Source organism: Wasmannia auropunctata, unplaced genomic scaffold (assembly GCF_000956235.1).
Source record: "Wasmannia auropunctata unplaced genomic scaffold, wasmannia.A_1.0 LD336057.1, whole genome shotgun sequence".
Lineage (NCBI taxonomy): Eukaryota > Metazoa > Arthropoda > Insecta > Hymenoptera > Formicidae > Wasmannia > Wasmannia auropunctata.
The window spans coordinates 142,847-168,632 of record NW_012026833.1 but is presented as its reverse complement, the minus strand read 5'-3'; the positions used below and the strand labels follow the sequence as shown (position 1 = coordinate 168,632).

The following is a 25,786-nucleotide window of genomic DNA, read 5'->3' as shown; positions in this document are numbered from 1 at the left end:
TCGATGAAAGTCCGAGACGGGATGTAATATTAATGTCGCTCGAAAAATTTGTTCGTTTTTTCTCATCGATCCGAGAAATTTATGGGTAGAAAATGTTGTGTCCTGTACGCTGTGCATAAGTATATCCATGTCTAATGTATTCTTTATCCGTACTAAATTCTGCAAATATTGTTACATCTCTCCTTCTAACGATACTAATTACCTGAATCATTGGATCAAAACTTTAACTTCGAACACGTCCGCGCGGACAGGGCCACACGTTCCTCGTAAAACCGGAGATTCTCCACGTTCCACTTTATACTGTGATTTGCGCAAATTGTACCTCACGTTACGTGTCCCAGCAATTTTATGTCCTCATCGATCATTTTATTTTTATCTTTTCGCACGCGTCATCTTACCAGTAACATGACATTTTTCCGCTCCGTTGGCCAAGATTTTCTGTCGAGATTCCGTTATTCTCGATCCTTTACGTATCTTTTACTTTTCTCGTGCATTGTCAATCTGTACAATTTCTTACTGTCGCAATACCTATCGCGATTTATCTGTCACAGGGATACTCAAATCTTTTTTTGGACAAAATCTCTTCACTTTTAATTAATTTTTATTTTTACGAGATTTGCTCAAAATACATTTAGACATATTTCTTTCTATTTATTAATATATATTGATCTATTATATTATATCTAATATATATATATATATATATATATATATATATATACACACATATTAGATATATAATATAATATATATCAATATATTTTATATAGTATATAATATAAATACAATACGCATATCCATATATTTCCTTTTTATCTAATATTTCCAATGTTTATTAAACAAAATATTATTATACGCAGAAAATGAAAGGAGATTAAAATATTTCTTGCATATATAACGAAAAAAATATTTTATACGTGACTGACTTCTATTACCTTCCAAAAAAGGCACGAAACAAAATTAGCAAAATGATTCCTTATGCAAGAGAAGCAAGATAAATTAGTTTTATCTTTACATAAAAGCTTCACGGAGCAATACTTCTCAACGCAGATTCAGATTAATTTCGCCGAGTTTGAGGATCCCTGATACAGTTTTCCGCGATAGTCACATACGGCCTTGGACACTAGTGTGTTTTTCACATACGTAGCTTTGTATTAACCCATTAAGTGCCAATCGTTATCACGTCGTTTTACAGTGTTTGGTTCCAGGGGCGTTAAAAACCGTAGTTTAACCGCGTCCCGCAAGTGCGATTCTCTAAACGGCAATTAATGAGTTAAATGAGGCAATCCGTTCTAGACGCGGATTTTTTTCTTCTTCGTGCTACGATCAACAACTATGATTACGATCACTTACACCTACGAGTAAATAGTTAGGTGCACAAGTGCAGTGTCACTCTCGAAAAACGAAACGAAATGCGGACGCACGCGCGCGCGCGCGCGTCGTATTCGGTTATTGTACTACTTGTTGCATAATAATACTCTTGAATGCGCTCGCTAAAATAAGGTATCCCCGCTTGCGATGTCGCTCCCGTGTATGTAGATTATTTTATTTAATAACAACAACAACGGTAACGGTGACGTCTTATATTCAGATCTGTCTTTGGATATATATTGACGCAGTTTCTTTTTTTTTCAGACGGTCGAAATCAGCGTTTCTGCAACGTTAAATTATACTAATCTTTTTAGAAATTATGACGAAGCATTCGAACAAATAGAAATAATGCGACAATAATAATAATACGACGCGCAAATAAGTAACAAACAACAACAAAAAAAGAACAAAAATAAAAATTTTCATTTTATTTGTAATCTTCGAAATAATACATTGCGGTTCTTTTTGAAGAATTAAGAAAAGAAGGTTCGGTAAATATTTGGTATCCTCTGCACGTTCGAATAAAATGCTTTCAGAAAAAAATTCTTACACTAAAAGTACATATGGATTATAATATGAATTTTTCTGAACATCCATTAATAATAAAATAAATAAAAAATAACAAATTAAATGAAATTAAACTTAAAAAAAAAAACTTAAAGCTTAACTTATAATTAAATTGTAACACAGGTATCCGCGAGTCTGACAAATATCAATTTTTATATGCACATCTTCAGAGAACTTAGTTTCTTTCCACTTAACCCTGTTATGAGACGCACAAATGTGTGCGAAACTTTTCGCAAGACTGAGAAACGCTGCTTTCGCGCTTACTTTATACAAAGACAATGTTTACACGAGGCCGGTAACAGAATTAACGGCTACTTTCCGGATACTTCGCACCGCTAGATATATTCTTGTCTATGGTAAACATCTGGAGAAGTTAATGCGTAAAATGTAAAACCAGGTATTTGTGTATAAGGCACTGTCTATGCGCTGTCTCGACAGCAGAAGCTGAGGCTCGATGTACTCCTAAAGCTTTCATTATCGAGAACTCACTCCCGATAAGACGGGATTCGATTTAATTTAACGTTTAAATGTTGTTTTTTTTCAATTAGGGAAAAGGCGATCTTGTGCACGATCGCAAAATTAGGAATGACAAAATTATTCGGGGAAATTCGTGGAACGGTATCCAGAGATCGAGAGTAAAGAAAACGAGGCGTGCCTTTTAGGTGTACACCGAGCCCGAGAATCGTTCGCAAAGAAACTTCGGCACGTGGTGTACGTAAACGTGTAAACAGAGTCCGTGTAACGTATCGGGGGTTGTAGCTGTAGAGAGAAAAAGAGATAGAGAGAGAGAGAGAGAGAAGATTATGACGTTGCGGAGCGATGTTCTGTGAAGACATAACCGGCCGCGAAGAGAGAGAGAGAGAGAGAGAGAGAGAGAGAGAGAGAGAGAGAGAGCCCCCGGGTGTGTCGAGGAGTATAAAAAAATAACTTCGATCCGTTATAGAGACCTGTGTGAACGAGCGATAGAGATCTCGATAATCTAATGTCCCGTACAATAATGACTAGAATCCTTCAAGACCGCTGAATTCTTGTTAATCCGGATGGGAGGCGACTCCAGCTACTCGGGCTCTCTACATGAAAATACCAGGCCTTTCGCCGACGAACGTCCTCGGGAGAACCGCCGCGCGAGGAACTTCGCGCACAAGGATACTCACAGATGTAAATCCTTTCGCAAAAGAAAAGACTTTCACGCGGTCTTGCGTTTAAAAAAAATCCTCGTAGAAGAACGTTTGACAAATCCTTTTATCCCACCGCACGCGAGAATTTTCCTCGTCGTATAATATACCCCGCGCTCTCTCGCGTGACGCAGAACCGCTTAATTGTACTTAATCCCTCTACATGAACGAGATCCTCCTTCGGATCCTCGCGTTCCCTTAACGCTTAGGTAGAGCCGCCTCCTCAGAGTTCGTCTCTGCGACGTTATACGATACTCAGATCCTTTAAACACGTATCACGTATTAATATTCTCGCCTCTTAACACACACACACACACACACACACACACACACACACACACACGCCTAAGGGCGCGGAACTCGCGCAGTTCGCTAAACATAAACACAATCGCCAACTCTGCACACTTTTTATAGCGAAGATAAATACGCGCGCGTTACAGCGAAGCTAGACACATCAAATTTTTTTTTCCCCCCGCCGCGGAAACGCATCTATAATAAATCGGGGCCGCGTACGGCCGCGTGCTGATTACAATTTGCCGAGGGGCGAAGCGCGCGTCGCGCGGTCGCCTCTCGCAAAGAAATCGAATATCGAAAAGCGCAACTATATATCGCCTTTTTCAGCAAGCCGTGGCTGCACATACGGAGCGTATACCTAAAATATGCAGCAACACCCTGGAGCATCCCCGCGAGAGCGGGAGGCTCCGTGGTAGTGTAATAAAAATCGGATCGTAAAAAAAAAAAAGCATTACTGTCTACGCTCCATATATATTCACGGCGGATGAACAGGATCGGGCGAGGCCTTTAAATTAAATCGAATTGCTGAAATTCAAGAAATACGCTCGCCAAATCACTTCCCCTCCGCTCGGAGTTAATCTTCCCCGAGAAGAAGCCTTCACCTTTATATTTTATCTCATCACCATAGGACAACGAATTTTTAATTTCGACCCGACCCTCTCGCCCTCCGACTCTTTCGTTCACCCGCCGTTCTTCATACTCGTTAAAGACATTAACGAATATATCGCGCGAATCGTCGACGATTATGCGGATCTTTCAGCGTAATTAAATGCGTCGTCAACGAAGATGCACAGTTTCTTGCACAGCTACAATATAAATATTTAGTACTCCAGTAGAAAGTCCGCTGCGTTTAGATCCTTTAGACTAAAATTAAGACGTACACGTTCAGACAAAAAGCACATTTGCCACTCATCGAACCGAGCTTGCTCTCGTTAACACTAATCAAGTGCCGCTTAAGCAATGTAAAAATTATAAAAAAAAGACTCCGCTTTAAAATACTTTATTCTTCGAGAGGAAGAGGATGAAATATCCCGTATTTGTCACGTTCGACCGTGAACTTCCTTTTCCGCTACCTTGAGAAATGAACGCCGTTCACCGCAAAACGATAATTGTATCAAATAAAAAAGAAAATCAACGTACCGATTAACGTATCTTCCGAGGAGAGCGCATTCTCCAAGGAGTTTTTCAACGTTACTCTCACTCGCATGCATCGCGAGAAGAAATTAGCAAGCGAAGAGGCGCGTAATATTATAGTTTTTTTTTATATCTGTGAGAGCCTCAGTTTATTACATTCTCTGAATAATTGTGAATGCGGACGATCGTCATCTTAACACTACCGTTACCCGCAATACTCTTTTCTTTCTTCAGTTGAAAATATATAAACATCTCTTCTTCTCTCTATTGTTAAAAAAAAAAAAATCAACTTCAAGTTACGCGAAGCGAATATTTTCTATTCTTCCAGTCTACAGCGAAACATAAATCAAGTTCGGGTCATTCAAGACCACGTCGAGAAACGTGTAGCATTAAGATGACGAGATCGGCCACAGAGAGAAAGCGGGCTCTCCCGCGTCGGCGAACGCACAAGGTATCCGCGGGCTGGGAGCGGAGCGAGAAGCGACGTCGCTCGTGTTCGGCGTTCGATAATATAACAGCGAATCGCCACGGCGACGATCGGTGTATATCATGTTGTCTCAGAGAAGAGGAGAGAGAGAGATATATATATTTAAGAGAGAGGGTGCGGTGCGGCGCGTGTGATCTACGAGTCCAATTCGCTTTTCGGGCTGCGCTGCCTGTGGATCGTTTTTTGCCAGGGTATTTGGTGTTTCAGGCGCATGTGACGCCGCAGGTCGGTTCTACGACTGAGAGTGGTGTGGCAGACGATGCAGGTAGTCTGGTTGCGATGCACTTCGAGGTGCTGGGTCAGCGAGGCTAGGTGCCTGTAAACGTTTCCGCAGAGTCGGCACGGAAAACGCCCCGGGCCCTGCATCACCACCTGACCAGTTGTATCGCCAACGTGCTTCCGATTGCGTCCCACCCCCCCTGCAACACATTAACACAGCCACGTGACCCGGCGGTTCCTCATCATCAATTATCAACGGGAACACAGTCAGCGGGGAGGTCACAGGTGCGGGAGAGGGCGGGAAAGGGACGGCGAGGGGCGGGGGAGGGCAGGGGGTCGAGGGGAGGAGAGGACACGGTGGTGACACGTTAACACAGGCCATCCATTGCGAGGGGATCGTCAGTCGATTACTGGTGAGACTCGGATGACAACATGTAGAGACCTCGGGCGTGAACTTTAACCCTTTAACCTCGTGACTCTAGATAAGATATCCTCTAGCTCTCTGATAAGCCACCACTATCGCGAACGCCGAATCGTTCTCTAAAATTTGACTGTTGCTCGAATCACAAAATTATCATCCAATTTCTTACCACAACAGGCAGAAGGCCTTCAACGTGATCAAATATTTTCAACTCTATTTCGATACATTAATCGTTAAGTAGAGCCACGGTTTCCGAATTTGCTGGCCTCGTTCGGGGAATCGAGGGATGAAATCGCTCCAGCAGGTAAAGGATTAAAGTACGCGCGATCGGTTGCTCTCCAGTGTGTCGAGGAACGCGCGTTCAATGGTCATTTGGTCCATATATACGTGTGGGGTCAACGTGCACTGTATTGGCCGATGTGTTAGCAGGCGCCGGGTAGGACGCCACCCGAAGAGCGCGCGATCGACTGATGATCCTCCTCGAAGTGTGTATTTTGTCTGTGTAACACTGCCCCCTTCGATCGGCTCTCACCGAGCTTAATTCATTCAACAATTCGGATCCCAATTCGGGGATCCCCGGGGGGCCCCGATCGAATCCCGAGCGTCGGATTCGGTCACTATACACAGTACAACAGTTAGACTGTCATGCACAATATGTCGCCCCCTCCCGTCAACTTCTTTACCTCTAGTCAGTTTCGTTTCTCGAAAGCAGTTTTGGGCAAACAATCAATTACTTTCTACTATCGCGATTATTATATCACAGATAATTAATAAAGTAATCGCGATTGAAGCGATAAGACCATTCGTATTGTAAAATATACAATTTGAAAAATTCATACCCCTCTCTTTTTGCACAAAACCCATCATTCATTAAAATTAGATTATACATCGATGAATTGTATGCAATACTTCTGCGTGACACGATTAATTCGAAAGTTTTCGTTCACGTCAAAAGTGAATAATCGTCTTATAGATTCAGATTTTCGATTACAATCGATTACATTCGATTAAAATCGACTGCATTTACTTCATTAATAATGATCGCTGATTACTTTACTTAATTATCATAATAACTAATCATTTATAGCTCGATCGCTCATAATCAGATTACTTTCTGCCCAATCCTGCTTGAAACACAGACGTACACAAGTACACCAACACCGCCTAAGACATGTTAACAATTAACATCGTTAAAAGACATCGCAGACATACTGTAATAAATACTGCAATAAATACGATTATATATATAATTTTACGTTTCACACAACGTGAACAACGAGACCGACGTGATCGATGACTGGTGCCGATGCGCTATATGTGCCTGGCTGAAGCGCCGGCCACAATTAGTTAGCAACGGTGTTAAGTAGCTAAACAGAGTACTCGCTTCAGAATTCACAGTTGTAGCGGATTAGGTGAATTAGAAGGTGTCGTGGTGCAGTGCTGCAGCTTGTCGTCTAGCCGAGACTGTGTGTGTCTCACTTCGACACGTGATGTGTGTTGCGTGAAACGAAAGCGCAAAAAAAAAAGCGGTCCATTCCAAGATCTCGTCGTTAGGTCTCGCGCGCAAAATTTTGCCCGTGCAAAATTTGTGCTCGGAAAAAAAATATAAGTAACTTAAATCAAGGATGATCCTCTCAAGCGCGAGGGGCGGAGAGGGGGGAGATGAATCAAAGTCGCGCGAAGTCGCTTTGCGAGGTAAAGTCGCAAAGCCGGGCGCGTTTCGCGCGAAGGAAAGAGGAGATTCTCGCTTGTATGTGAGTTGATAGTTTTTCCAACTTTATTCACACATATGTCCACTTACATTATTTAGCCTGCATAAGCCAAACATAGGATTACGTAATGATATATTATATATATATATTTTTTTTTTCTCATACTTTATGTATACATATATATGTCTCATCTCTTCTTTCTTTTATAAATAATCAACTAAAGGAAATATCAATTCGTTCTATAAGGGTCAATATTTAATTGGCGGTGTTGTACTTATTTCGCATTCGTGGCTCTCCGAGGAATGTGCACATTCGCTTTCCCGTCCCGTAACAAAATAATATTTTTCGTGCTCGCGTATACATACACGGCTGTCGACTCGAGCTTAGCATGTACGCGCGCGTACGATCGCATCACACGTGTACGCGTATGAATTACAAGTGCGTATAAATAAAAAACACGGGTAATTACACATGTGTTATATATACATATATGTATATATATATAAATCATAGAGCGTCCCAAAGGGATTTAAAACAAGTGACGCCGCGCAGGGTAACTTAAATAAAAGAAAACTTTACGCAAAAACGTAAATCGTAATGTTAAATTAACAGCATCCAAAGCGTTGTACATTACGCACCGTTTCTGCAACGGATATTATAAAACGTACGGGAAAATTATGCAATCAATGACAAAAAAAGCCGATTTATGAATTAATAAGAATATATGTTAGGGTATATATTCGTGCATGAAAATTAATTCCCTTTAAACTCTCCTTTTCTTAATTTTTTATAAAAAATTGTCAAATAATAAAAACGTAAAAGTATTGCGACAGATAATGTTCCGATAATGCATTCCTTAAAAAAAAATCCAATTCTAAATCCATCGTGGAATCTGAAGGACGACTCGGTGCATCTAAAAATATTCCGTATAATAATTCGAACGTTTTTCCTAAATCAACTTAGATAATTGGGAAACACGAAATCCATCTCGTCACATTGCACCAAGGCGTGAAAAAGATAAAGAAAACTAATCCACGAGCACTGGAACTAGATACAATTGCACTTGTAAGTTGCATCCCCGTTCGTAAAACTAGCGTCAATTTGTACATTTCCCACTTCGTTGAGAGATTCTGATGACATGGTCATCATAGATAAACATTGTTCACGAAAAAGAAATCGTGGATATAACGATTCTAAAACGAAAAATAATAGCCTCTCTACGGTAGAATCTCTTGTATTTATCGACAGTCACCTTGTGATCGAAAATGAGCACTGCGCATTCAATCTCACCCCTATACCGTACAGTAAATTTATATATTTGTACCTATATGTACAATACTGTCCACAAATCCATAAAAATAATTTATATTACGATATATATTATTAATTTAAATATATTTATTAAATTTAGTGTATTATTATTACATTTATTATATTACTTATTAATATATATGTAATATTATATACAATATATAATATTATATATATTTAATTTTATTATATAATAATATTAAATATATTATATACTTAATATTATTATATTAATATTATTCATTAATATATTAATTTAAATACAATTTTAATAATAGATTTCTCTAAAGCTGTGGATATATCATTTTATATTTTTTGTATAAATAAATTGCAAATATTTATGTATATATATATATATATCTTTTTTTAAATAATTTTAGATAGTCAACTTGTTTAACTTATGTGGACAGTAATGCGTAAATAAATAAAATAATTTAATATATATTAGATTACATTTATTATTATAAATTATTATAAATAGCTAATTTATTCTCATTGAGAATGTCGACTTGTTAATTTAATTTAAAAATTGCGAAAGTACACAGGCGTAACTGTCGATGAAGCTCCGAGATTCTCTAATGGCAAAGTGAAATGAGCTCATTGCACCGCTCGTTGCACATAATGCTATCGCGAAATCGGAGCTGATAAAAAAAAAATAGAACAAACAATAACGACAACAAAATAAACAAACGAAATATAATATAGTACGAGATACTTAACTTTACATCTGCGAAACTAAAATAAAAAAAATCAGGATGTACTATTTATATTAGATATATTAGATAATTAGATATTTGGCAAGTCTTAGAGACCTTAAAAACTAGTGCATGTGTGTGAGTATCCGTAATATCAACGTAGATTCGCGGTCCGACAATGGAATCTGAGAAACGTTATGACGCGTTGACTGACGGCGAAAAATTTTAGCCGGTCGTCGAGACGTCGTAAAAACACGAAATTCGTCACGTTGACATGTTCAACTTAAAAAAATAATGGCACAGGGCAATTAATCGAATGTTATCTTAAAGCGTTATTTTTCGATCTTGGTAAAAATGCATCTGTAAATGTACATACCATTGTTGCTTGATGAAATGTAAAATTAAAAAGATGTAATAAAATATAATAAAATAATTACAAATGATAATTTCGAATCGTGTTATAGCAAATAGTAAAAATTATTTGCTTCTGTTTTCTCGATTAAAGAGCCGACGATTAAATAAAAATGGGTCGATTTTGGCCTAAAAAGTGTAACGTAAATTACACGTGTAATCTTACGTTTTTGGGTCGCTGAATACAATAAAATTCACGGGGTCATTCTTAATAGTAATTTGGTTAGCGATAATTTTGTTCCAATTATTTAATTACTTGAATTACAGTTTTATAATTTTTTTCACTGAAAACCAAGAAAATACTTAAAAATAAAACATTTTAATTATTTTTCCACAGATTTAGATGAGTAAAAGTGTTACCACATCATTCAGCGACGATATAAAAAAAACATAAAAAATCGGCCCATTCCATTTTATCGATCGTCCTTTGTCGATTCAGTTTTTGTAACAAAAATCTAGTAGATAGTTTCAGCAATTTTACCATGATCGCGTGGATCACGGGTCCTCGACGATTGTCGATCGCCCTCGAATTGACGATCTAACTAAGGGCAGCGGAACCGCATCGCGCTGAATCGCATCGATCGCACAAAAAAAAAATGCACATTCCTCCTTATGCTATTAAGTACTGAACTTTCGAAGAAATTTGACTAGATAAAATAAATCGTTTTTCTGTTCTCCCTCCGTGTCTTTGGTTACAAAAAATGTATCCGTGTATACGCACATAGTCTATAAGGTGTGTGTATGTGTATGTTTCGTGTTCCTTCTTATGTGCATTATACACATATAGATACATATATATACATATATATGTATGTGTACGAATGACTAGGTTGTGAAGTTCAAGAGACAGGCATAACATAAATTCCTCGTCGACAACTAGAGCAGGATAGAATCGACGCTCAACGCCAACGCGTCATTAACGTCACGGCAAATAATAATTGTTACATTCTTTGTACGTGTCTCTTTGTTCGATTAAAAAAAATAATCGACCGCGGAACAATTAGATTCGAGGAACACGGAAAATATGGCACGCAAGCCGAGCTCGTTATCGTTAAAAATTAATATTATACAGTGATCGTCCACGCGCACGCGGATAAATTCAATTGTAATTATGATTATCACGATCAATAAGTATATTATTAACAATTATTAAATTTACTGCTCCGGAAACGGAAACAAAAAATCTTTGGCTTCTCCTAGCAACGGAAAATTGCATAATTCTGTCGCGTAATACTGGTTCGAATAAATTGCACTTGTGCTTTAAATTAAATGTTAATCAAAAGGTATAACGATGTAACAGAAATGTAATGATGTAACAAATTCCGCTTTCGTTTCTATCAGTCAAACCTCAATGAGATTTCATTGTAGCTGCATGCAGTCTCCTTTTTCACTTGCCCGACTCAATCGCGTAAAGCTCTACTGCGGTGCGGCGGGCCATACGCTTGCCCTTTCTACTGTTTCATCCAACCGTGACCATTTCACTCCAACCGGCTGACCGACTACGACCGTAACTACTAATATGCATTTTCACAAACTAAATAGACAGCGACATAGAAATTGATTTAATAAGAATCAAAGAAAACGCAGATTAAAATGCTAAAATATTGTACTTTTTCATTTTATTTTAAAAAATAAAGATAGCTTTTATTTATTAAAAATATTTCTGATAAAAATAAAATGATTTTAATATTTTTATTCCTTTTTAAATAAATTGTAAAATTTATGTTATTAAAATTTAATCCTATTATTTTATAAGGCTAGACCTTCATATTTTTAGATTTGATAAATATCGAATAATTTTTTTGTTTTCGATCGTCCATTTCCGAGTTTAATAAATACCGATCGGCTTTCGAGAGCACGATAATGATCACAACCGAGGGATCCGAACCGAGACATTCAGAGCGAAATGCGGGGCGTATTTTAAAAACCGATCGCGTCCGATCCGGCAAAAGAATCAGATTGAAATTAATTGAGCGAGGATCTATCCTCCTTTGCGTCGACGGGATTCTTTCTTTGGTAGGGCGTCTTCGCACTAAGGAATAGGACTAGAGGTGATTCTTTCCACGCTGCTCTCCCTAATGCGTATTGTCGTGAAGGTCGCGTTCGCGTCGATGCTCGTCGGACTGCCGCCGGCGTTCTGCTGGGCGATCGTCTGGGCGGTCGACGACACGGAGATCGGCGCCGGCGTCTCGGCGCCGCCGGCCGGGGCCACCTGCACCCCGGCGGCGGCTGCGGCCGCGGCCGCGGCCGCGACGGATGCGGTCGTCCCGATCCCGCCGAGCCAGCCGTGGCGGTTCTTCAGGTGGCGCTTCATGTGCGTGGTGCGGCTGAGCACTTTGTGGCACACCGGGCACTGGGTCGTGCCCTTGTGCATATTCATGTGTTTATACATCGAGTCCCGATTCCAAAACGATTTACCGCAGAGTTTGCACGAGTGCGACGGCTGTTCGATGACCACCGTGTGTGAATCTAAATCAGACACAAACGTTCATGCTACGTCGTGGCCGAGTGCGCGCTCGCGCCCGCACGCCGCCGCGCCGCGCCGGCTACGCGGCTCTCGCGGTCTGCCCTACTTCCGGATTTTTTCGTGCTTACGGGACGCGCTACCGGATCGCTCATCATCTGTACCCGAGTACTCGAGAGTAACCTCACGATCGACGACGTGACATTTTTCGTCCCATAAATTTTATATTATACATTCTATGTTACAATTTTATATTTTTATTATAAAAATGATATTTTCACACCTATAAAAAGATTAAATAAATATAAAATGTTAAGTTATTAATAAATATATAATATTAAATAAATATTATTTTTGTGCAAATATGCATTTTCAATTAAAATCGAATAAATATAGAAAAAAATACTACGATACTTTATTAAATTAAAATCCTTTTCCTTTGCTGTAAACCTATCAAATAAAATAAAATTGTTTTTATGTATAATAAAAAAATTAGGACAAATGCCTCGTCGTGGATCACGGCACACGACGCTGCGAGTACAAAGGTGCCTTCGACGTTAAGAAGAGAACAGAAGGAACACATCGAGAGAAAAATCGCATATCAGTAGCAAGCTACTCGTACACTCGGAAGAATTCCGTATCTCACTCTCGTTTCTCTACCTACTTTTCCACTCGTTCACTCGGATCTGAGAACAACAGCAGTATAGCAACAACAAAAAAAAAAGAAAAGAAAAGAAAAAAGGCAACGCACACGGTGAGACCACAGTATAACCAGTAGATATACTTCGCGTCGGCACCTTTGATCTCCTTTTCTGGATCACGTGAGCATCCACTATGTTAAATCCAGGACCGAATTGAGAAAAGTGCCTCACAAGTAATAAAACAGATAAGTAATAATATGGATTCGATACAATAAATCAATAAAATTTAATGTGTGAATCGAATAAAACGTTTTATTATTATAGTAACAATTATTCGTAGAAGTGATCACTAAAAAAAATGTCTGATGTAATTGCTTAAATCGTCTACACATATGTATATGTACGTTTCTATCACCTTGCATTTCATTGGATTTAACCCAAAACAAAAGTTGCGCGGCGACTCGGTTTTTCGCAGAGTGTACCTACTGGTTATACTGTGGCGAGACTTACAAACAGGAGGAAGAGAAAGAAGGAGAAAGAGAGAGACACAGTGATGTTCACGAGAATGGCGACACACACAGAATGGCAGTAATTGTAATACTCTCGGAGCGGTCATGCTACTGTGAAACTATATGGATGTACAACGGCAATAAAATATGAACAACAGCGAAAAGAAAACGGGTACAAGAACGAATAACACGTATAAAATGTTCAATATTCATGCACAACATATTGGTTCGGGGACCAAGTTTCGTGAGTGATTGAGGGCCGATTATATTCAGGCTCAAAAAGGTACGTCAGACACGAGATATACTGCCAATCGCATGTTATGTGTATAGTGAACCGACAATCATGTATTCCTTTTGTGATCGCTATTATAATCGAACGTGGTCGTGTGTGCCGCGCTTCGGCACGGCACATGGAGAAGCGGCGGTGTCATGCGCGCGAGGAGTCGACAATTCGTGAATTAACGACATTCGCGTGTCTAAGGGGAGTCTCATTCACGTTCGTCAAATTTCTCTGACATGAGAAGAAATTACTCGTGAAAGTATCTTCAGTACGTTCTATGATGAGAGACATTTTAACGCTAGAAATGCTGCACAATTTCGTTGTGACAAATTTAATTGTTGTGTTGAGAATGTCATAATCTCTGTTCTCTGGAATGAGAAATCCTTTTATTGAAACTTTTCTCCTGCTATTTAATGAACCGTCGTGACTCGTAATTATCAAAAATATCATACATCCGCATGCTCAAATTAAATTAAATCCTTAATCTAAATTAAAGTGTTATACTACATAAATAAAATTCTATCGCATAATAAAATTACGTAATTTCCATTCGTTATACCGAAATCTCATTGCATTCGTGTTGTTCATCGAAAATTTTCGATAAATAATCCTGAAAATCGTTCCATGCGGTGAAAAAATAACTCCGCAGCCCAAAGGACGCCAGTACGGTTTCGATATAATGGCTTTATTTTTCAGAATGCGAAGTACAAAAAAATGTATAACCCGGCGCGCGATGCTTTTTTGTATATTCTACTATATCATATATTACACATAATACGTCATGTCGGTTACAGCGGAAATTATCACAATTAAACTTATAGTGAAACTCCGTTTTAAAGACGCAGTAAATTATTCTCTTAGAAAAAACGAAAAACTTAAATAAAATAAAAATTTTAATGGAAAGCAATAAAATTAAATAATAAAATTCCGGCTTAGAAGTTACCTATCTGCTTTGAGGATCCCGAAATTTCTTTATGTTATTAAAAGAAAAATTAATTAAAAGAGACGTATTCATCCGGCGTCAATTTTCACTAGAACAATCAAAATATCTCACTCGATCTCTGCAAATTATATTGTTACGATGTAAAACAATAAAAAGTAACGAAAACTGACGAAATGAATAGCGAAAAACGGTTCCCTCGGTAAGCGGATCCTCAGGTTTAATACGCTGCGTAACATTTACTGCGTACAATTTGAGAAAAAAAGTGTTGTCGTGTCATCATCGCAATTCGATTCTGTACACCGAGAGTCTATTCTGTATATCGACGTCTTCACAATTTCTTACCGATAAACATCAATTATAGATATACACAACGATGAGATCGATCGATCCGATTGCGATCGACGACCGTCTAAGTTTCGCGCTGAAATGAAAGTGCGACATCCACATAAATGACAGCTCTATATATGTACGTGTGTGATGATGTTCGACACGATATAATCGTCTCGTAAATGTACACGCGATTTTACACGTTCAAGGGAAGGACGACGGATGGATTTCGTGCCGCTTGGAGGAAGCTGCCGCCCTAGATAAACTGTGCGCGTTTTACGGAGCTTCGGACAAGATCGCTGCTGACATTTACGTTCACTCGCGATGCTCTGATTTCGCCAAGTAGTGGTGTAGTAACACGGTAACCCCCTTTGTGCAGTTTAATCGAGATCGCTCGATAAACACTTAATAACGATCAGTCTAGTTGCATAGAGTATAACGTTCTTGTGATACTTAAGTACTTGAGTACTCGCAAACATTCTTTCGCCGTAGGAAGATAGGTTTTATCCTTTTCCTTATACTTTTTCTTTATACTTATGATACATGCATATGTACATACGCATATATATCTCGAATTCTTCTCGCGTGTCACGGAAGAATATGGAGACATTTTTGCAAAAAGCGACCGATCTTCATACCAATTTCATGTCCATTATTAAGGATGTTTAATACGTACAATAGTAGCAAAAAGTTAAAGGACTGATTTTGACAAATATGCTTTTCTCATATAGTTTGAGTAATAAGGATTGTGCAGAATGTTATCATTTATTCAGAACTAGAGCACAGAAATGCTTCTGTTGCTTTTTTCCTGAGAATTTTCGAATTCTATGGTCAAATCTAACCAAAAAATTCAAATTAAAATCCTTAACTTTGGATTGCTTCAGTGAATCGACTTCGGCTTTTGTCTTAAGTCTTTCAACATATATAAGAACAATCTGTAAAATTATTGTTAAATTCCCATTATTTTAAAAATTCTATAGGTATAAAATTTTTATATTCTATAGAATTTTTAAAATAATGAGAATTTAACAAAAATTTTACAGATTGTTCTTATATATGTTGAAAGACTTAAGACAAAAGCCGGAGTCGATTCACTGAAGCAATCCAAAGTTATAAGGATTTTAATTTGAATTTTTAGGTTAGATTTGGCCACAGAATTCGAAAATTCTCAGGAAAAAAGCAACATAAGCATTTCTGCGCTCTAGTTCTGAATAAATGATAACATTCTGCACAATCCTTATTACTCAAACTATATGAGAAGAGCATATTTGTCAAAATCAGTCCTTTAACTTTTTGCTACTATTGTAGGTACTAAACATCCTTAAAGAAACAAGATGAAGATATTCTTGTATCTTTAATAATGAAGAAAATAAAATTCTGTGCGTGATAATAAAAGTAATTTAAAAAAAATTAATTTTTTTAGAATATATCAATTAAAGCGATTAATTAATTACATACGAAACATACAAGACAATAGCCGTCGATCATATCCTTATCAGAATTCTTATCTATGGAATGAATAATTGTATGCGGACGCATTTGTCGGTTTGAAAAATGCGTCCGCATTAAAAAAGATTAACCAACGAAAACCTCACGTAGAAGATGATTTGCGTACAATCGATTTATAGAAGAAAGTAATCTTCTGATATATTTAAGTAATTTTAATTAAATAATAGTTAAATAATAATTGAGATTTTAATTTCTTTTATTGTAATTCTGCCATTACGATATGGACTTAACGCGTTGAATGTTATCCGGCATTTATTTTTTTCAGTATGTATAATACGATTTACATATAATTTTAATGTATATTTATATATATACATATAAATAAATTATATAAATATATATAAAATATAGAACATACATATACATACATATAATATATTATATATATGTATACATATATATACATATAGACATAAAATTATATATAGGTATATATATATATATACAATTTCAATATTTTAATCGAAATCCATTTGATTGCTCGGCGCAATATTAGTTTGGATTACAGATAACTTTACGCTATGCAATGAATTTTAAGGAATTTTTATAAAATAGATAAAAACTCAAAAGACTTAATTAGTGACGCATATCAAGATATTTCAAAGCTACTGCTATAAACAAATATGTATGCATAATAAAGTTAACTTCGTTCGCTGGATCTTAAATTCCCAGAACCTTTCGCAAGCAAGAGTCTAAAAGTCGCGGGTTTTTCCGAAAGCCTCAAGATCTTTTCAATTATCCGAAAATCTCAAATCTCTGACCCGTCCAAACCGACGTAATCGACTATCATACCCGCGAGAGACTAGTCACGTTTCGTCAAAGTCGAACATATGGTACGTCTACTGACGTCGATCGTACATCCGCGCACGATATAAGTACGTTCTTACATGGTTTATCGTCTTCCAGAGACGTAAATCCTTTTTCTTTATGGATGCCCTATAACTTTTCGCGAATGTGACGTTAAAAATTAGACGAACCCCAAAGTGTCCTGCCCAATTCTGTTACGAAGACCGCGCTTCGTCCCTCGAGTTTCTCTATCGTGTCCCCGTCCCCGCGCACATCCGCGGCCGCATTTCGCACGTCATTACTTGACCCCGTGCACGTTCACCATGTGGCAGCGCATGGTGTACTTTCGCGTGAAGACGGTCTGACAGATCGGGCAGATCGTGTCGCCCCTGTGTATACTGCGGTGGTGGGCTAGGGAATCGCCACGATTGTAGGTTCGGCCGCAGACGTCGCACACCCAACGACCGCTTTCCACCACGTAGTGCAGCTTAGATCTGCGCCTGGCCCCGTCGAGAACGAGGCTCATTTGCTGCGGTGGCGCAGGTGGTAGTTGTTGTTGTTGTTGTTGTTGTTGTAGTGGTGGTAGCGGTTGATGCTTCCCGTAATTGTGCTCTGATTCTGCGCACACAATCCAAAGTGTTTCCCATACACACACGGTCTCATACTTTTTTATTGTAATAATTTCGTCGTGCGCGAAGAGACACTTTTCTCTGGTCTTTTCTTGTCTTTTTTTTTGTGCCTCGTCACTTCGCGGTTTCAGTTGTTTCGGTGTGTCGACTTTGTTGTTTTTTTTTTTTTTTTCTCGGAGATACGACAATGAGACAATCCCGATAAGCACACATCGGTATCGATAGATAAGAGTTTCTCTTATAATCGAAACACTAATATGCGTGATTCAAAATATTAGAATATTAAAGACTGAGAGCAAGAAAAGGCTCAACAATGTAAATTAAAATTTAGAAAAAAAATGACAAAGGTGATAAATTAATGATAAAGTTTTATATGGCATTTAAAAAAAATAAGGAAAATCATTGCAATGATATGATAACGTGTAGAATGTAAAAAAATTTATCAAAATTTTTTATAAAATCGTATATTCTTAAGTTATATGAATAATAATATTCATATTAAATTATCCTATACGATAAAATAGGAATATAATAAATTTTTATAAAATTGTCATATGTTATTAAATTATAATATTCATACAAAATTATCCTATACGACAAGAATACCGATAACTAGAACACCAAAAAACTTAAAAGAGCAATCTTAAGTCCTCCGAAAATGTTTTCTAAATATATAAAGGACTAAAAGATTGCAAATTCCCAAATTCCCCCCTCCCTAAATAAAAAATAAAAATTCTAAAGACCATTCATATGTATAAAGCACTTATGTTGAATTATGGGATGTGTGCTTATAAGATATTAATGCACGGCTAAATCTGAACGTAAAATTTAGATAATTAATTGTTAATTACGTTGCATCGCACTAAATCGTGTGCTTCATTTTTAGTGCGGATGAGTGAAAGTTTGGTCTCAGGCCGTCAGGGGCACGTTTCGAAAACATGAGAAAGGACGACCCATCGTGAAAATTTAAAAGATCATATGACATATAAAAAAATACACTTCATTTATCACAAAATAGATTATAGAATACAGCTACAGTGTCAAAGTAAACTGGAAAAAATCGATATTACAAAAAGGATCTTTAAGTATAACAAAATTTGGAATTAATTAAATCTATTATGTTTTAAAAATTTAATTATAAATGTTCACTCAATGTTGATCTTTCTAAAAATACAAATATTTCAATAAAGATCCACTGACTGTAATTAATAATTTGTAATATTACAAGTGTGTACGTGTGTGTGTGTATGTGTGTGTGTTTTTTTTTACTAAACACTAATTTCTAATAATAGGAAATCATTAATGTGCAACTTCTACTTCTAATTATTATTGTATTAATTTCAATTGATTGGGTCGGCCCTTCATCGTACTCGCCAACGCATTCTGTGTCGAGTATGTGTACCGTACATTGATACAACTGATTCGGGATTCTGTGTTAAGAGCTCGTAACCAATGTGAGTAGGTACAGTCCCCATAAGCATATTCAATGAAGCCTCCAGCCAGAAACGAAAAGGAGAATTCTTTGGGAGTGCCGAAATGTCAAAAAGCTTGCGGATACCGAGACATGCGAAGTTCTATATCTCCTGTACATCAATAAAGAAACAAACTCTTCTCCTAAGAGTGTGCCTTGAGATTCTAACGACTAAGAATCGGCGTTATTTTATAAACAACCGGGATTCTTATCGTTAATTTATTTTATTTCCAATTCGTCGCTCGCTGCGCGCTATTATCCCCAATTGTCCACTGACGCATTAGATCGCGCGGATTAGTCCGTGCTCGTGGTTGATCCAAAAGATACAATTTCTTTTTTACAATCTTTTTTATTAGAAACTCATAGCATTATTCGATGGCATCGAGTACCAATCGAAAGTGGTCGCACTTCCGGCAATACGCAAAGTAGTGTACACAATTTATTAAATATGTAAATATTGCTACTAAACGTACAAAAAAAACTTCGAAACGCGCGACGATAAGATTATTACAGATGTGAGATAATATTTGACATAGCAACACTCCGGCGAGCATATATACATAACATGTATTCACTCCAAGCAATTCTAACGTAAAATATCCGATGTGTGGTTCACACCTTTGAGTCATAAAGATACTTTTGTTTATGACACTGTATTAAACACGGTCTACTTTTTCATTAGACATTTAAAATTAAACATGTATTAATTATATGATATATATTATTAACGTTAACGAAAGAGACAAATGAAATTCTAAAAGCAATCATGTTTAAAGTTAAATGTGCAATGACAGAGTACGAATAAAAAATTGATAGGGTTTATGAAAATCGATAATGACGAAAAACAAAACATTTTTTATTTGATACTCTTGCAGTGTTATATGCAGCTTTAAATGCTTCCCTAATAAAAGAATAATGCATTATTATACACCTTAAATACTCTCAATATACTTCTATATTTCATGGCACGTCACTTCATGAATCAATTTGTTCGTAAAGAATGTTTCAAAAGTAACGAAAAATTATTTCGTAGATATAAAACTAATTTGGCAAGATTTTTTAAGCGTTTGTGTTGAAATATAAATAATAAAATCATTTTAGACGTATTCGTTTATAAATAATAAATTACACTTGTATAATCACTCTCTCTTGCTATTAGAATTTTAACATTCAGACAAAAAAATAAGCAGTGTATATTTAAATAATGAATTGTGTCTCTGCTAAAATATCTATTTGTTTCAATACTTACTGTACTATATGTGTATTTTTTTTTAATCTTGGCCTGTACTAATTTTCGATTTATGTTTTTCTTTTTTATAAAGAGTATCTCACTGACAAAGGAACACAACTTGTAAGTGTCCCCTTCTGATTTTAATTAAGACGATGCTGAACACAGGTTTGTCTTATCGATTGAACGCGATTATTTTCGGATCTTCTAATCTTTTTTATTGATTTCAAAGAATTACAAATTCTTTTCCAAAATTAAAGTATTTACAATAACGGAGTGCGACTACTACATTTGGATACAAAAAACGACAAAGAATTAGAAAAATATCGGCTTCTGCAGTCGACTCGCGACAACATGTGTTGCATATAAAAGTTTTAGACGAAAGTTTTGTACATATGCAATAAATAGTAGTCGCACTCGAGATTACATAAAAGAATAATACTGTTTTATTGATGAGCCTAAGTGCTTTAGTATAAATAAAAGAACGGAAGATCCGAAAATATCATTATATGTATGCGTGTGACATTGATGTAGTAGTGAACATTAATACATCAGATGTAAACATCTACGCACTACTACATCAATATCGCACACATACATGTGCACAAATCGTCGGTAAAACAAACGTGACGGAATTCCAGCATTCACTTAAGCTTTGGATATGTTAAAATATAGATAGAAAGAAGACATACGCGTGAATTTTTTTTATAAGTGCTCGTATTTTTTATAATTATGTATTATTTTTACATAATTATATATATTAAGAATAATATACAAATATATAATGTACAAAAAATACATGTAAATTTACATGTATAATAAACTAAAAACAGCACGCGGGAACAAGATCGAAGGCCGTAACATATGTATAAAAGTTATATGTTTATTACACGTATGATCTAAGTTCATATATAATTTTGGTATCTACATATATATTTATTATAATTACGCAAAACAGAATATATGATTAATTATATAATTAATATTACTGTTTAATACCATTAATTATGTATTCTGTAATCTAGTCTGCCAATAATTTGTTTTCCGTACAAAATACTATTGCCTACAAGAAAATAGCTATCGAGTGAGGATTAGCAATGGCAATAGGCACGAAAACCGACATATTTCAATTTCAAGTCCAAAAAATACAAATCCTGAATAGTACTGATTTAAACTATAAAAAATAGAAAAGAATTTTTTTTAAATAAAAATTTCAAGATAGTATTTTACATATAATGATAAAAATTGAGCACTTATAAAAAAAGGTCTTATTTTTGTCTATATATTTTATCCTTATTAAAATCGGAGGGGGACAATTGGTTGGAATCCCTTGCATACATTTCAACGGTAGACATTTTTTTTATCAGTCTAAAATAAATCTTCTCTTAGCGCATAACCGATGAAAATCTATTGTACGACGAGATATCTTAACTTTCGATATTAACATGTTCGCTGCCATAGTAATCATATCATCAAGAAAAATTAAGATATTCACGCTTGTTGTATATATAACAAGTACATTTTCGTAAAAATAATATCTAAAAATAAAAATCTATTTAATTGTGTCAGGGCAAAGAGTGTCATCCTAATGATATAGGAGCGAATTAGAGGATATTGTCCGTTTAAAGACATTATCAAAGGAACTTTAGTCGGACGCGATCTGATGCACTATGTTGAAGCAACGCAGACAAAAGTGGGGCTTGCCAGTGCAGTCGTTACAGAACGTCGTCACTTCGACGGGCTTATTATTTTTAAATACCGTAATGTTATTCTCGTCACATCTCTTACAGGGCTTCTTTACTTGCCTAGCCGGTCCCTTCTTTCTTTGAATCTTATGACATGACATGTTCCACGTTACAGGACTTGAAGATCTATCTTGATGCTCGTCTTCGAGATAGTAGTAGGTATCTAGGTAGGAGGATTTAGTGGGTAGACATCTATTCAGGTAGATAACCGCGTTTTTTAGAGATTCTACAACAGACACACGATTTCGTACCATTATACTATGTGTATTATAATTTCGAATGTTGTGTGTAATAATTTGGAAGTTGGATTTTTGTACGATTTAAACTGGACTAGAATACTGTAATCGGCCTAATATGTGTTGAAAGAGAATTTCCGTTCGTTGTAAACTGTAACAACTTTTCAACTTAGCACACATGAATTCGTTTATCTGTTTCCTCTTCTTCTTAAGCGAATCTTCCCGTTTATCAAATTAAGCAAACAAAGGGGTACATCACGCTTGTTCTTTCATTTTCAAACACTAACGTGTTACGACGCCGTAAATTCAGTTTCTACACAATATCAGTGCGAAATTTGTTTTGACAGCGAACATATCAAATACCTTAAAAATTAAGCTCGTTCTGCTAAACTGGAAAACTATTCGGGGGAATAAATCCCCCGATTATTTGCACTCTGCTGAAGCTTAGTTACACCTCAGGTTTAACCTTTCGTTATTTAAGTACTTAAGCCTCTTATAATATATCTTGCTAACAAATACTCGGCTGATAAACACCACGAGAAATCTGCCGTTAAAGTAGTCTTCTCGCGTAAAAACAATGAGATATTCCGCGTAACGAACAGCCTCGCGTAAAACCTTTGCCGCGAGAGAACAGGTGGAAGAAGAACCCGGGAAAGAAGAAGCCCTGGGGGGGGGGAGGAAGGAGAGAGTCATATGTCATCACTTTCGAAAGTTTGACTGGACGTCGAACACACTGAACGCGTGCTGACGCTTGTGGATGCGCAGCAAGTGTGCCTTCATGTCGTAACTTCGACTGAAGATGCGCTGGCAAATCGGGCACCTGGTCTGGCCCGTGTGCAAGTCCTTGTGCAGTGTCAACGACATCGGGTGCTTGAAACCCTTCCAACAAATTCTACAGCGAAACAAGAGGCCGTCTGCGTCCGCCGCGGCGCCGGACTGACCGTAATCGTCATCCGGGACGAGCTCGGCGACGCCGCTGGCAGAAACGGCGTCGGCGTCGTCGTCGTCGCCGTCGCCATCCGCGCCACGTTCTGCACAAAGAAAACAACAAACACACAACGTCACCACGCATTGTTAGCTGCACAACGCCGGCGAATGTAAAACGCGTTTTCCCTGTCCGCAGCCGAATCCCGAGGTAAACGCGTGTGTAGCATCCCCATTGTCGTTCTCTCTCCCCCTCTCGAAGAAGCTAGATTCTAATACCCATCCCGTAAAAAAGAAAAACTGCGTGGCTGATCGTCGGAAGGAAGGATTTCAACGACGTTGAAATCCATCACGACTGCTTCAAAGACTTGGAAGCACTTCTTGGCAAAATTCGCGAAATAATAAAGCTGTGGATACTAGATACTAAATCTTTTGAGACTCATTTAAAAATATGTATGTACGTACAACTTTTCTTCGTTATATCTTTTATGAAAAATAAATGTACATTTATAAATTTTTCAACTAACGAAATCCAATTATTTATGTAATTTATTTTTCAAAAAATACTTTTTCCCTCGTTTCAATTTAAAAGTTATATTATTATCATATATTAGATATAAATTTCCAAATAAAAAATACTTTGAAAAATTATCTACTCGTAAATAAAATTAAATCAATGTAATTTTCATAAATATAAATGCGTCAATTACAACATTTAATACAAGTTTATTGTAAATAAGATATTTAATAAATGCTTATTAAAAAAATATCTTGTGTAATTTGTGGGACATAATTTTTATATAAAGAGACGCGAAATAAGAAGAAATATGAGATAGAAAGTGCTTCCAAATATTTGCAAGGCGACGATATCACGCCTAGTCTCTCCTCTCGTCAGTTCCTGGCGCCTTTTTCCTACGTGCGTGATAAGCGCAAGCTAAGTAGAGCAAGCCTAATCAGATCAGACAGAGGAAACAGAAGACACGACACCATTGAAGAGAGATTCAGAAGCTCGTTAAGTCCCAGGCGTTCGAAAATATCAGAGAAGGATTCGTTCCTTGTGGTTTTAACGTTTTTGAAAAAAACGTCTGATAACGTAGTTCTCCAGAAAAGCATAGGAGTTCTTAAGAATAATCGTGTAATACCTTTATTTTACACGTTACGCTTCATATATCTCGGGGCTGTATGTTTCGCAAGTCGTTCTAATAATTATTTCGTTGCCTGGAGAAAACTTGATTGTCCCTACGCGAGTTTATAAATTAAATTAAAATGGTTTAAATTAAATTTCCAACTTAAATCTAAAAAAAAAAGCGAGTCTTTAAAAGGAAACTTTTTACATATTTGCTGTAAAATTATAAAACTTCAAATATTTGTTACAGATATCATGATAAATATGTTATCTTAAGTGAAATAAAATTTCACTTCAAATATATTGTAAAACGTTTTTTTGTAATAATTAATATAATGACTTGAAAATTTAAAGTAAGAAAATCATTTAATAAAAAATATTAAAAAAAATTTAATCCTTTCGTTCTTTTTTCAACAGCGTATAAATGGTCGATAAATCGAAAATGTATCTATGAAATCGATAAATACTTTCATAGAAATCAGTCCACAGTTACTTGTTGCAAAGTTTGCGATAATACTGCAATACGTGATCTGTCTTACAGTTAAATCCGCGATGACAGCACGAAAATCCAAGTGATCTTACTTCGCAGAATAGCCGGACTTAATCCTAACTGAGAGATCTTCGGAACTGTGCAGAGAGCGGATAATGTACCAGATTAATTCGGGCGACAGAATTACGTTATATGTATACCGTACAGGTTTTGCCTGAAACTATAACTTACAAATGTAACGAATTTAATCGTGGTAGCTGCCTTAATCTGTCTTAGCGGATAGGAAATTGCTATTCTTTGTACTTAACATTTTTCTTAACAAATCGATTACATCTAGATCTTCACGGTAACGAGATTCTATACGAGATCCTGGGCAGATCCTGGATATATCCGCGCGGTAAACTTGGCTGATAAAAATGACGAATACGTCAATACATTTATAAAGTAATATATATACATAACAGTCTTACGGAAAGAGTCGAAATTAAATTGGCTTTAAATCCATCATAAGTTCCATAAGTTGTTCGTGCATTAAATTTGCATTCCAAATTTATAATGTTTCGATGATAAAATATGTTATAATAGTGACAATTTTTATTAAAGATCATGAAATAAAATGTTCATACTGTTCATAAAATGTTTATACATTTATCTGTTTTAACTTCTGTTTTATGTACCTAA

General features: G+C 36.6%; 1 protein-coding gene across 3 annotated transcripts in view; it reads right to left on the bottom strand.

Moving 5' to 3' along the window:
• The window catches only part of LOC105450677 (protein bric-a-brac 2-like), a 39,129-nt gene that overhangs the window by 4,110 nt on the left and 9,233 nt on the right, over positions 1–25,786 (bottom strand). The window contains exon 6 of one of the 3 annotated variants that reach the window (XM_011690624.1): positions 17,012–17,874. The exons of 1 other annotated variant lie outside the window; for it this stretch is intronic. In XM_011690624.1, the coding sequence (XP_011688926.1) occupies positions 17,555–17,874 (320 nt within the window). In that variant the 3' untranslated portion in view covers positions 17,012–17,554. Of the gene's footprint in view, positions 1–17,011; positions 17,875–21,805; positions 22,556–25,786 lie in introns of those variants that run through there. One more of the 3 variants, XM_011690623.1, reaches the window with a different exon arrangement.